Consider the following 14096-nt stretch of genomic DNA (forward strand, 5'->3'; position numbering starts at 1 on the left):
GAAAACCAGTTAACGACTGTAATATGAGGAAGATTTCTACTGTGCACAGTGGGTCTCAGTCTTTATCCATAGAAAACTACCTGTCACTGGTTGAGGTTTGTTGGGAGATGGTGGGGAGGCAGCGCCTTAACTCCCTGACACTTACGAGTCTGGACGACTAGAGAGAGCTCTGGGCAGAGTCCCAGGCACCTGCAGGTGGCAGCTGCCAGTCACAGAACAAGGAACCCTGAGTGTGGAGGGGGTATGGGTGAGGCCCCAAGAATACTGGAGATGCCAATACAACTGAAGTTTTCAGTAAAGTCAGGCATATGACAGCATTAGGATAAATCCTTTCCATTTGGGCCCCTTAAATAAATCATTTCTGCTTTCACGAGATGTTAAATATTTAAAACTCTCAGGGATCAAACTTTTGGAAACTTAAAAAGTTCTATGTTTATCCTTTATTATCATTTGTGTTGTCGTAAGAACAACTTAATAACAGGCTTAATATGATATCTAGCCTCTTATTGTTACCTATAGGCTCAGTGTCGTACAGCAGATCTCTAGAACTGATTCCATTTGTACTTTATACCCAATGAACAGCAACTCCCCATTTCTCCCTGCCCTCGATCCCTGGCACTCAGAGTTCTACCCTCTTTTATGCTCACACTTTCATAAAAGGCATGTTGAAGCAGGCTTTCATGACTTAACGTAGTAATTATATTTGAGCAAATTGTATTAAGACAGTTCACAGTTTTTCTTAAAAATAAAGTATAAGCCATTCCTCATAGTGATTGAGACTTTCAAAACTTTAAATTCTTTCAAAACATTTTCAAATGTACTATCATTTGTGCAATGGTTATAAATTTTTATATACAAACAAACACAGTCAATTGATTCACAATGCGAGTATTGGCTTTGATATAAGAATAAATAGTTTTTATGTATTTCTCATTCATTGCTAGTTATGCCTTAGCTCATGTATTAGCTATTAAATGCAGATTTCCATATGTAAACAGGTATTTATCTGCTTTGTTTTTGTCAAAATGATTAGGTGGCTTTCTAATTCAATAACTCTATGGAAATTATATGGGCTATATTAGTAGTATTATGTTCAGAAAGTAATTATTTTAACTTATTACACATTACTTGTGTTGTGTTGTACTTTCAAGAATATGTATGTTAAACCACAACAATGCCTACTACAGTTCTGTAATTTGATTCATGCAAATCTGTCAGGAATAAAGTCAACCACAATTTAATTTCAAACCTTCCCAACCAGCAGCTGTACAATTTATGTGCTACTTTTCTATTTTTACTACTGGATAATGACAATGATGAATGCCTTTAAGAGGAAATACATATTCATTGAAAAGACTGAGATCAAAACTATCCTCTTCAAAAGGCCCACAGAGGTAGGAAGCCCATTTCCCTGCTTCAGGAGATTTTCAGGTGGTGAGCTGGAATTATCCCCAAAAATGCATCTCATGAGGATTCAATAATCTGGTTAAATTAAACCTGCAATAATACCTCTTTACAAACCACAGTAATCAATACCATCACAATTGGCAATAGCTAGAATACTCTTAAATACATCTGGAAGAACAAATGATTAGCTGAGCATAGCCAGGGGCCCATCATTCTGAGTGTGCCAGGTTAAGAGGTATGGAGACAAAGATATTCAATGGGCAACTTAATAAGCTTAGGGTCACTGCTCTCCTGACCCATATGTCCACGAACATGGAATGAAATGAATATTACCTCATTAGCAGTAATTTACATGTTGAATGACAATGATGAACTTATAAACTGTGCTGTCATGTGAAATTAGTGAATGTGAATAATGACAGGAATGCCGGCATGTATCCTTTATCAACTGATTGGGTTTCTTTTCTTCACTGTATCCGTCAGCGATCTGACTTTTATTTCAAAAATACTAAGAAAGAACACCATACTGAAATGGATGGAATAGTTCCAGAGATCCATGCATTTCTTATTTTATTTTAGCATGTAATTTTATAGCTTACTTGATACAACATAAGATAGGAAATTCAAGTGACTCAAGATACCGCAGCTCTGATTTCCAAAACAAACAAACAGCTTTATCTATTTGTATACCTATGCAGACAAATGTGTGATATGGAATGAGTTCTCAAAAAATCATTTAGAGTATAAGACACTTTGGCTAATACGTGCTGCTGAGAGTGAACTTATCTTCTGTCTATAATCTCCCACTATTTGCATTGAAAAATACCAAGCTATACTATTTCATTCTGAGTGTAAAATGTATGATCACAAAAATTATCTTGAGGCCCACATTATTGTGTACATTTTCTTGATGCTGCGTTCATTTAGGTTCAGACACTTCCCTCTATAATTCAAAGGCTATTCCCTCATCATGTTTTGCCTTCATTTGGGATTCAGAAATTTGCAGTTGGTGGTTTGAAAAAAACAAAAACAAAAACAAAGACAAAACTGGATTTGGTTGGTAGCCTTTGGCTGGTAATTTTAGAGAAAATATTTCATTGCTTTCTATTTGATTAGACTCCATATATTATAGTACTGATACTGGAACTAATTCTAAATTGAATATATATATTAAGTTAAAACTATAGGCAAGAGATATAATTTATTCTTTTGTATTTTTTAATAGATAAAATTTACAATCTCCTCTAATTCCCTCTTTTATGGGAGGAGAAAGGAATGTATTAGGTGCGAATATACTGTTCCCCTATCAAAGCTTATTTTTGGGTGAGTCCTTTCTGCCCTAAATCGATGTGAAACTATTATTTTTAGTTTCTTCCCTCTTTTAGAAAGTCTCTCAACATTAAATATTATAAAATCCCTCTTCTATGTTTCTCTCTCTACCCCCGGATTTCTACAACTAAGCATCCCGTGGAGTGTGCTAGTAATTCGATAAGGGAGTCAAAATGCCTTCAGTGTGTACATTTAGGTCAACTGTTTTCTTCCTGCAAATGATCAAGATGAGTATCTTGTAAAATTTAACAAAAATGCTTTGCTTTTACCTTCAGAGACTCCTCTTGTTTAAAGAGATCTTCGAAATCTTTAGCACGGAGGTCAGGAGCATTAAGAAGTTGTTCCACTTCTGACAGGGCTTGTGAGACGTGAGTGATCTCAGTCAGGTAAGTAGAAGGCACATAAGAAATTTCCAAAGGCATGTCTTCAGTCATCACCATCATCGATTCTTCATGGACTGTGTGCTGGTATAGATATACAAAAGAAGAATTCTTTTAGCTTCCTAATAATGAAAAGACCTCTACTGAATTTATATAAATTCCAGTCTAGAGCTGGCAGAGGGCTGAAAATGAACAAAAATCCATGATGGTAAGTCTAGTAAAAGGGTTATTATTTATATACCCTCTTCTTGCAGAAAGTGTTAGAAACGTTTAAAGATAAGACATACATACACGTTAGTACCACGAATATAAGAATGAAAGACCAAGAGCCATAAGGTCATGAGAGGGATAGTTTTACTCTAAGAAAAGGATGATTTTCATAATTGTTTTTTAAAATGTAATTCTTAGCTTCCTGGAAAATTAGGTATGAAGTAGAAATGGGGGGGGGGTAGTCTACATGTGTGGTTTTTCTACCAAAGGAACTTCTCCTATACTTTTCTCCTTAATCTTGATTGAAGTAAAAGAGGGCCAAAGTGGTTTTGGCTGGTATATACCTTTATATTCAGTACCCTTCTCCTCCAAATTTCAGACATCGGCTGACATCCCCTATTTGATGCTAGTTTCTTGTTAAGTTAACCGATAATTGAAGCACGAGATGAGGAAGACTGAGAATGGGATTCCCATTTTAATGAGAACTCCAGAAAGCCCTAAGGTCTAAGGAAGTACTAGCCTGTCCTCCGTCTACACTTTCCTACCTGCCATTCAAGCACTAGGATCGATGGGCATTGGGAGTTTAGATTCCTTTTGGATTTGGCCAATAGAACCTCTTCCCTTATTCCTTATAAGAGCATGAAATAAATACTATTTGGCACGCAAATTCAGAGAGAGAGAGAGATGACCTCTGCTCTTTTCTGTCTATACTATAAGCAACAAAACTCTTGTAATTGAAATTAGTTTTCCAGTAACTTCGTTTTGAATTGATCAACTGCCATCTGCCTGTTGATGGGGTCAGCTGAGGGTTTCAGTGACAGGGTCTCTAGAGGAGTTCTGATGATAAGCATGCTAACACAGCCATTTCTTACTTCACAGGTTTTATGACAAGACCATCCTCATTACTGCAGGAATGCAATTAAATGGAGCTTAGGATTTCAGACTGAATCCATGTAAAGATGAGTAAAATTATCAGCTGGACTATGTATGCGTTCTTATTAATTTCTCAGGTCCAGAATTCTTGTACTCAGTTCTTACATAATATGAAAATAATTGCAACTTAGATGTCTCATTTACTTATAACACTGCAAATTCACAGAATTACACCAATTAGCTTAAATGACAGAATTGTACTTTTTACAAAATTCGATTTTGTGTGTATATCTTGACCAAAATACATGATACATATGCTTTCATCATGAATAAAATGATAATTTGCCTGTACTTCTAATTCTGCATTCAAAATAATAATAGAATTTTGGGCTACAGTTTAAAGAGGACAACCCACAGATTTAACCACATATTTTTAAATTTAAATTCTCAATCTCTTCATTTCAAACCATTTCAGCAGTTTAAAAGAAAAAAATAAATCGGCAGACATGTGAATGTGCAATTTCCACTAACACATTAATTTAATACTAACTAGTAGAGTTAACACAAGTCAACCGAATTTATTATGACTTTCATATATTCTATTAGACTGGTGGATGTTGTTCTTAAAAATTTCCAGGTTAATAAATTGTTTTTCTTATCTACATAAATTTCTTCAACTCCTGAAGGAAAGATAGTTCTACATTATCTGAAACCAGAATGTTCCTACAGTATTTTTTGGTAATGGTTCAATTTTCTTGCTTTTCAATTGTATACATTTTATACCTGTAAGTTTTTCTACAGTAGTCGTTTTTGTTATTTGGGACAAAGTTGGGTAGAAAACAAGTAGTAGTTTATCTCTCTCTTGCATATGTATGTATCCATGTATTTGTGGATGTATACATTTAACCAAGCAGGTTGTTTTAGAATGAGACATATCTTCAAAATATTTAGAGAACATCTGAATTTCATTTAAAAAAAAATCAGCGTGGGGGCGCATGGGTGGCTCATTCGATTAGGTGTCCGACTCTTAATTTTGGCTCAGGTCATGAACTCACAGTTCATGAGTTCAAGCCCCTTATTGGGCTCTGCACTGATGGTGAGGAACCTGCTTGGGATTCTCTCTCCTGCTCTCTCTCTCTCTCTCTCTCTCTCTCTCTGCCCCTCTCATGTGCTCTTGCTCTCTCTCAAAATAAATAAATAAACGTAAAAAAAGAAGTCCCGATTTCAAGGTTTTTGAATTGCTGGAAGGATTTTTGGATAACATAGTATTGGTGTTTTTAATGTTTTGAGGAACCTCCATACTGTCTTCCATAGCAGCTGCTATGGAAACAAACAAACAAACTTAAAAATAAGATCAGTGTGAGTTCCAAAATGTTTTAATGCCTATCCATATCATTTTCTCTTAAAAGGAAAGTAATCCTAAGTTTTTACATCTTCTGTTTCTTTTTTGACATGTAGTTTCCTTGATCTTCATTTGCTACCCTTGAGGCACTCTCAGCTATCTTAGATTCATACTAATGACTCACAAATATAGTAATTATGGATTATCGACAGCAAGGAACTTAACAGTTAAATACAATAGAGTGGAGAAGGACTAAAAATAAACTCAAAGTTGACTACTGCCTTGGACTTAACTTCCAGTAACACAATTTAAAACCCAAGTTTCTAATTCTTTGGTGTTTTTGGCTAATGATATTTTGTTGCACATACAGGAATTTTATAAAAATGTACACCTGAAACTAATGTAACACTGTGGGCCAACTATACTCAAATAAAGGTTTTCTTTTTAAAAATGAGATTTATTTAGGGGCGCCTGGGTGGCTCAGTCGGCTGAGCCTCTGACTTCCGACTTCGGCTCAGGTCATGATCTCACGGTTTGTGAGCTCGAGCCTCGCACTGGGCTCTGGGCCAACAGCTCGAAGCCTGGAGCCTGCCCCGGATTCTGTCTCCCCCTCTTTCTCCACTCCTCCCCTGCTCACACTCTGTGTCGCTCTTCTCTCTCAAAAATAAACAAAGGTTAGGGGCGCCTGGGTGGCGCAGTCGGTTAAGCGTCCGACTTCAGCCAGGTCACGATCTCGCGGTCCGTGAGTTCGAGCCCCGCGTCGGGCTCTGGGCTGATGGCTCAGAGCCTGGAGCCTGTTTCCGATTCTGTGTCTCCCTCTCTCTCTGCCCCTCCCCCGTTCATGCTCTGTCTCTCTCTGTCCCAAAAAAATAAACGTTGAAAAAAAAATTTAAAAAAAAAAAATAAAAAAAAAAATAAACAAAGGTTAAAAAATTTAAATACAAACTAAAAAATGAGATTTATTTAAATACTAATGCTAACCACAAAGTTCTGTAGCCCTCAGCCAGGGATCTATGAATGTGCATTGCACACTGTCCTCTGGCTTCACATTTGTTAAGTTTTTCACTACTTGACTAAATGTCTGTCCTAGATTATTTTATTACATATTGATCCAAGTGCTTCTTGCCCACATAAGAAATATTCATCATCACATCAAGAGCAAAACCATTTTCACCTATATTTCAATGGAAATCTCTCTTAGGGGATTGTTAGGTGACATCTATTTAAATTCAGAAGTTTTCAAAGAATTGAAATTTTACATCTGGTTCTAGAAACCATTTTTGTATTTTACTGTCTTTAAGAACGAAGCCATCACCATCACCGACTTGAAGGCAATACCCTTCAAAGAAACATTTGCCAATATATTGCACACGAGGCATGCTCTATTAATATGTATTTTGCGATTATTTTCAAGACTATCATAGACAAGTCTTAGAGCAAATGGTATCAATTCATGAAAATAAGTGGACTAATTATAGCATAACCTATTCACTCCATGCTCACATGGCATGAAGATATTCTCCGGAATATTGAGAAATACTAAAACTATTATGGTTGAAGAGAACAATCAAAGAACTAGAAGGGCATATTCTATCACTTTAGAAAAGATATGAATGAGAAGAACAATGTAACTAACCTTTGCCATACTACACTACTGATAAATCAGTGATCTTCTTTCTTTTTTTCTTTTGTAAAAAAATAATAATAATAACTAGAGTACCTATAATTCCTAAAATGCCATCCAGTTACATTTACCTGTGGACAGTGATTCAGGTGTATTTTGTAAATAAAATTCTAAAAGGTTAATAACCACACATTGAATATATTTAATGAAGACTGAGATAGCAGAGGATTTAGTTCTGCCTATCATCTTGATACATGGTATCCAGTCATGATAGACAGGAGAAGTTAAGTGGTACCTATCACTTGAATAGAGAAAAGCTAGGCAATGATCCTGTGAGCTTTTATGAGAAATACAAGAATCTCAAAATAATTCTTTGACACCACTGGGAATCTATCAACTCATTTTTTTAGAAAATTCGGTTTTATAAATTTTGAATATTCTCCCTTATTATAAAGTTGTAATAGGTGCAATAAATTTTAATATAGAGAAACAAAAGTTGCATATACAAGAAACAACCAACATTTTAATCAACAGAGTCAGAAATTTGGAGATGTAGTTTGCTATCTACACTTTAAAATAGATCATTGTTTGACACAGTCATGCAGGTCTATAATAAATCCACTATAACCAATGAATGACTTTGCAGTTAGTTTAATAAAAATCTCACACAGTTATTTTTAAAAAAATCAGTGTAATTGGAAGTATCATGTTCATTTTCTCCTCTTTATGCAAAATCCATGCACTCATATTCAGATTTTGCCTTTTCCTCTGAATTTCATTAACTCTGCCTTGAATAATTATATCCTTCTGAATTCTGATGTGTACAAATCCTGTCTAACATTTTGAAGATCAGCTTGCTTTTGTTAATATTCTTTACCACCTTATATCATTATAGATATTCATGCATCATTAGCAAGGAAGTGCTGTAGCCATACTAATTCATTTTATTTCTCTCTGTTCATATTCATATCTAACGATATATACCCAAAAGAACACACTGTCTTTATTTTCTGGAAATGAAAATCAAGAGATGTGGAAGAAAGTCCCAAAGTACTATCTTTATTAAAAAATGGAAAACTCAACTGATGCTTAAAAGGACTGTGATAGGATAAAACTATGATTTGTAACATCTAAAGGTGAAGTGAAAACAGTTTTGAGATTCTGAGCTTTGTAAGTAGGCATGGGTATCACTCATAAAGTTTTTAATAAACTTTGGTTTCTTTGAAACTCCAGTTATCACATTCTTTTTATCACTTAAAATGTGTTTCTTGAAGGACCACATAACTACATAAGAGAGAAGCAATCCTGTTTTGAAACAAATAGTGCATTATATCTAAGTTTTTAAAACAAAATGTTTTCCTCCATGATTTAAATGATTTCTCTCACCTCAATATAAATTTCAAATGGGTTGTGGTTACTGGCCCATTTATGATTTATGAGGTCAAAGAAACTCAAAAAGAAAAATGTACTATATCCCATATTTTTATGATATATTCCTTAAAATACCAATATATCTAATATAAATATGGTATACAGAAAATACATCAACACATTCAAAGTCTAACAAAAATAGACTGGAATCTGGACAAAAAAAATGTAATAAAATAATGCAGTCATTTAAAAAATTCCATTAGAGTTAATAAAGACAAAGATGGGCTAAATCTTTAAAAGAAAGCAAGATTACTTATTAATGATTAAACTGACCCATATTATGAAAATCTGTTCATTTATATCTGATTATCTTTCCTCAAAAGGGCATTCTTAAATATATAGATTACTCTGAAATAATAACACAAAAGCGTATAAATCCCAAACAGGATTACAGACTTTATATGGGTTCTAATGCGTCATAAATGACAAGGAAATGGAAAAGAACTTAGGCAGCTCCCTTTCTCAGTCTCAAAAGTATTCAGAGAAAGACAATTAAGTTTCCTTGTAGGGATCATTATGGTAAGAAAGACACCTGAGCTATTTTTATTTATTTCTCCTCGATCAAGCCTATAAAGGCAAGTCAAATTACAAGCCTAAAAAGGCAAGTCAAAAAATCCAATTTGGCCAAAAATCCTACATTAATCCTCAGAAAAAAAGAATCAAATAATAAAGCACACAAGAAACCAGAACATGGTGCAGATGAGATATGTATAAGTTTAGTCTTTCCTGTTTACGGTTCTGAATGCACATAAATGCCAGGGCAACACTAGCATTTTCACAATACTCAGGCTTCTATGCGTTTAATTAAGTTGGTGGGTAGAAAGACTTTAAATAATCAGCCTAATGAGTCCTAATGGATTGGTTATGATCTTTCATACAGAAAATAGTAATGGAGAGTTTGCGCTTAGGTCTTCCCACCCGCTTTACTGCAGCATCTAGAAAATTGTCTGTGTAAAGCTATGTAAGAAAAAACAGATCGATCCTCAAATGATCATTAAGTAAAGGATCAACAAACTGCAAGAAGCTTATGATGTACCCCCTTTTTGTTCAAAATAATAAGAAACACTAAATAATAATCAGTGCAAATTATTGCAGAACATCATTCTTTAGAGCCACATTATTTATCTCCTAAAATTGGAACAAATTTTTGGTACAAGACAGGGTATCATTGAAACGGGTGTGCAGTCGAAGCTGGATTTGCCAGGCTCTACGTATGTCTTACTTCTAGGAGGCCAGGTATGTATAGTGTCCTGTATCAAGGGTCTGGCTGCTGGACTTGCTTATTGATCTGCCTCATGGCGATTCTTCTCTTCCATACCATCAGATCCACACCTCAGGGCCAAGCTAAATTAATGTCTACTTAAACTGGTAAACTAAATCTTGATAATGTGTTAATGGCTTATAGTGGTTTAAAGAGTTAGCCTCCACAGGATAACATTTGCATTTTAATAAGGATTTCCAATAAATTAACATAAATTAGTGACTTGGTAGAATTCTAGTCACTAAATACAGCCTGTAAGAGAAGTGAAAGAAAAAGGGCTTTGGTTCCCACTAAGGTCAGTGCGAACATACAGCGTCTACCTTGTAAGAAATCACCGGAAAACTAACATGGTCATTTCACAGATAAGGTTATAGACCCTCGGTGCCTTACAACAGAAAATATATGTATCAAAGACTCAAGCATAGTACCTAGCATATAGAAAGCTATTATAAATACTTGTTGAATAAGTGAATAAAGAAATTATTAGCGTAAAAAGATAATTTTTTAAAATACATGTTTGACCAGAACTGCTGGGGTCCGCAGCTGTCATAGAATTTCTATTTTGGAATTCCCAAAATTCACACAGGAGTGTTTCCTTCATTTCATAATGTAATCTTCATTGGTATGGATTTAAATCTATTTCTGATTTAAGCAAGTCACATTTCTCGAATTCAGTGCCCACTACTATCCGACGCTGTTACACATGCACAAGTTGGCTTGTCAGTTGTCTCTGTTATTAATGTAAAACACTGTACGTGAACAAAAGTGAAGCAATTATTTGGGATATTGTTATACAGATACTTTTAGGAGATATTAATTTTAGTCCCTTCATGGAGGCCCGCAATGCCTCTCAGTGGATTGGCGTATCTGAGAAGACATACAGTCAAGAAGTCCTTTTAATCCTTGTGAACTCCTCCCAAACTGTCCATATAAAAATTTTAATTTATGTATCTAGTATCAATTTTCTGATAGGAAGCTATTCTGACATGTTAACTTGGCAATACCTGGCAAAGGAATTTTTCATATGTTCACGTGAAAATGAACACACATATACATATATACATGTATTCAGTTTAAATTGAAAATAAAATTAACACAAGAAAAATAACTTTGGAATTACTTTAAATTCTGCAATTATATAGCATACTACCATATTGCTTAATTTCTATATTCCTGTGGCTCTCCCAGTTTGAGCAGATTTTGCAGAGCAGGTTCACAATACTAATTGATGTGTTACCCTTCTCTAACATCTCAGAAAACCTGGCCATCATTTATCTCCACATTATTTAATCTGGCAACTAAGTACATATTTTTGAATATGCCCAGGGCATAATTCTGGTTTTGAATGAATTTTTTATTAAAATATGATAGTGTTAAGTCAGTCAGAGAAAGACAAATACCTCATGATCTCACACATGTGGAATTTAAGAAACGAAACAAATAAGCAAAGGAAAAGAGAGAGAGAGAGAGAGAGAGAGAGACAAACCAAGAAACAGGCTCTTAACTATAGGGAACAAACTAATGGTTACCAGAGGGAAGATGGGTGGATGGATGGGGGAAAATGGGGGATGGAGATTAGAGAGTACACTTATCATGATGAATCATATAAAATAAAATGGTAAAAACAATAAATGGCCATTCCTCAGTCGATGGACATTTGGGGTCCTTCCATAGTTTGGCTATTGTTGATAATGCTGACACAGATGTGGAATTCAAGAAACAAAACAGATGAACATATGGGAAGTGAAAAAAAAAGAGAGAGGGAAGTAAACCATAAGAGTCTTTTAGAGAGCAAACTGTGGGCTGACAGAGGGAGATGGGTGGGGGATGGGCTAGAAGGGTGACTGGTAGTAAGGAGGGCACTTGTTGGGATGAGCGCTGAGTGTTGTATGTAAATGATGAATCACTAAATTCTACTCCTGAAACCAATATTGCGCTGTATGTTAACTAACTAGAATTGAAAGCAAAAAAATGGAAGAAAGAAATAAAAATAAGTAAGAATGTAAATAAATAAATGACAAATAATAAATAAATAAAAAATAAGAACGTGATAGTGAAGATGCCTATAACTGACCACCCAATGTGGTGGTCCTTAGCTACATGTGACTATTTAAATTTAAATCTAAATTATTTAAAAGGAAACGCAATTAAGATTTTAGTTGCTGATAAGAATAAATTATAACATGGTGTTCAATTTTTAATAATACAGACAGTTAATATTGCAAAAGCTAGGATCTTCGTGTGTGAAAAATTTTAACACTGCTACTATATATCAGAAAGCAATTGTTGTAGCATATCTAGATTGACAGTTTTCCTCACAAAGGAGATTTCGACTGGCTACTAAATCCAATTTAAAATGTCAAGAGTTCAAATTCAGTCAATTTGTCATACTACCTCTGTTTTGATTGAACTGCTGGCGTACTTTGTTTTTGTATATACAGCACCTCAGTCTCTAAGTAGTCTCATCAACTCTGATTAAGTTAATTAATAAAAGCACCTCTGTGAAGTCTACAAATTACATATGCAGGATTTATCTGTTGAAAGTTTATGGGGGCACCTTGGTGGCTCAGTCAGTTAAGCGTTCAAGTCTTGATTTCAGTTCAGGTCATGATCTCACAGTTTGTGGGATTGAGGTTCGCGTCGGGCTCTGGGCTGACAGCATGGAGCCTGCTTGGGATTCTCTCTGTCCCTCTCTCTCTGCCCCTCCCCCGCTTGTGTTTTCTCTCTCTCTCAAAATAAACAAATATTAAGGGCACCTGGGTGGCTCAGTGGGTTGACTGTCTGACTTAGGCTCAGGTCACGATCTTCTGGTTTGTGGGTTCAAGCCCCACATCAGGCTCGCTGCTGTCAGCATGGAGCTCGCTTTGGATCCTCTGTCCCCCCTCTCCTCTGCCCCTCACCCCCTTGTGCTCTCTCTCGCTCTCTCTCAAAACTAAACATTAAAAGATAAACATTAAAATAATTTATGCATGTATACAGGTATGTGTGTATACATACAAATAAAATGGAAATGTTGACATGATGAGAATAGTGCCTTAATATACACATTTTCTGTCTCCCTCACAGGTGAGTAGACTCAACCTCCAAAATAACCATAACTAACTACTAGACTCGAGAAGAATGCATGCATCAGAGATTCGGATTTTAGGAAAAGAGGGGAAGGTGGACACAGGAAGATCATGAACTGATAGTCTTTGAAAGGTTATTTGAACCTCTGGCACAGTCTGGGATGGAAACTATGAACCTGGTGATTTCCAGGTGTATATACGGGGCCATCTGTGGGGGACAATTGACTTAACAACAACATTTATTTGACAGAGGAAGGAATCAGTACCTGCCTGTGTGCTTCATGAAGGCATTACTGGGCAATGGCTGTACTAGATAAGAGGACAGCTTTAGCCCCCACCTCGAATTCATAAGCTCAGGATGCTTTCCTATACATACTTATTCCAGGAGGTTGTGGCTTGTTAAGCCTTTCTTCACCAGAAAAAAAAAAAATACTCCTATTATTTTTGTTGCTTCTCAGTCAGCAGTATATAATAGAACCCACAAACCTGACTTACATTTATGCTAACAATTTCATACCCTTTAATTTAAGCACAAAGAAAAGAACACAAGACCTTTCAGTACATACAAGGGACTGAAAAAGGGAAACAAAGCTGACAGTCCATACAAGCCGTATACTAGAAGAAAGAGACAAGAGCTTTAATAAAAATGAAATGACAAGCTTTAAAAAGATAACACAAGAGCTCAGAAAGCCTGATACCTGTTATTTTTTTAATTCAATAGATGATTTGGAAAAGAGAACGGTCACCGCTAAAAATAAAACGTGGGTTCTGAATGACCAACCAGAGGAAGTACCTCACAACAGAGAGAAAAACAGAAAGAAAATGAAATCCTAAGGGAGACAATAAGAGACACAGAGGATAGAATTAGTACATATAATATGTAGTGAAGATAAATATCAAAAGGGGAAGACAGAACAGATGAGACAGTTAAATATTTCAAATAACTTATAGTTAAAATAACTATAAGACAACATTTTCCTGAGTTAAAACATTATTGATTTGCTGAAGTTAAAAATGTTACCCAAGTACCAAGAAGGGTTAAAGAATAATTAAAGAAACATATTTAGAAATATATTAAATCACACCCTTGTGAAATTTTTCAACTCTGAGGGACAGGGTGGGGAGCAACTTACAGAGTGAGATGAAGAGAACACTTTAAATATAAACATAC

General features: G+C 35.4%; 1 protein-coding gene across 11 annotated transcripts in view; it reads right to left on the reverse strand.

Moving 5' to 3' along the window:
- Nucleotides 1-14096, reverse strand: part of DMD (dystrophin) — a 2127700-nt gene that overhangs the window by 1153480 nt on the left and 960124 nt on the right. For all 11 annotated transcript variants that reach the window (XM_045472664.1, XM_045472669.1, XM_045472671.1 and 8 more), the window contains one exon: nt 3006-3200. In XM_045472664.1, the coding sequence (XP_045328620.1) occupies nt 3006-3200 (195 nt within the window). The remainder of the gene's footprint in view (nt 1-3005; nt 3201-14096) is intronic.

This window comes from Leopardus geoffroyi, chromosome X, assembly GCF_018350155.1.
Source record: "Leopardus geoffroyi isolate Oge1 chromosome X, O.geoffroyi_Oge1_pat1.0, whole genome shotgun sequence".
Classification (NCBI taxonomy): domain Eukaryota; kingdom Metazoa; phylum Chordata; class Mammalia; order Carnivora; family Felidae; genus Leopardus; species Leopardus geoffroyi.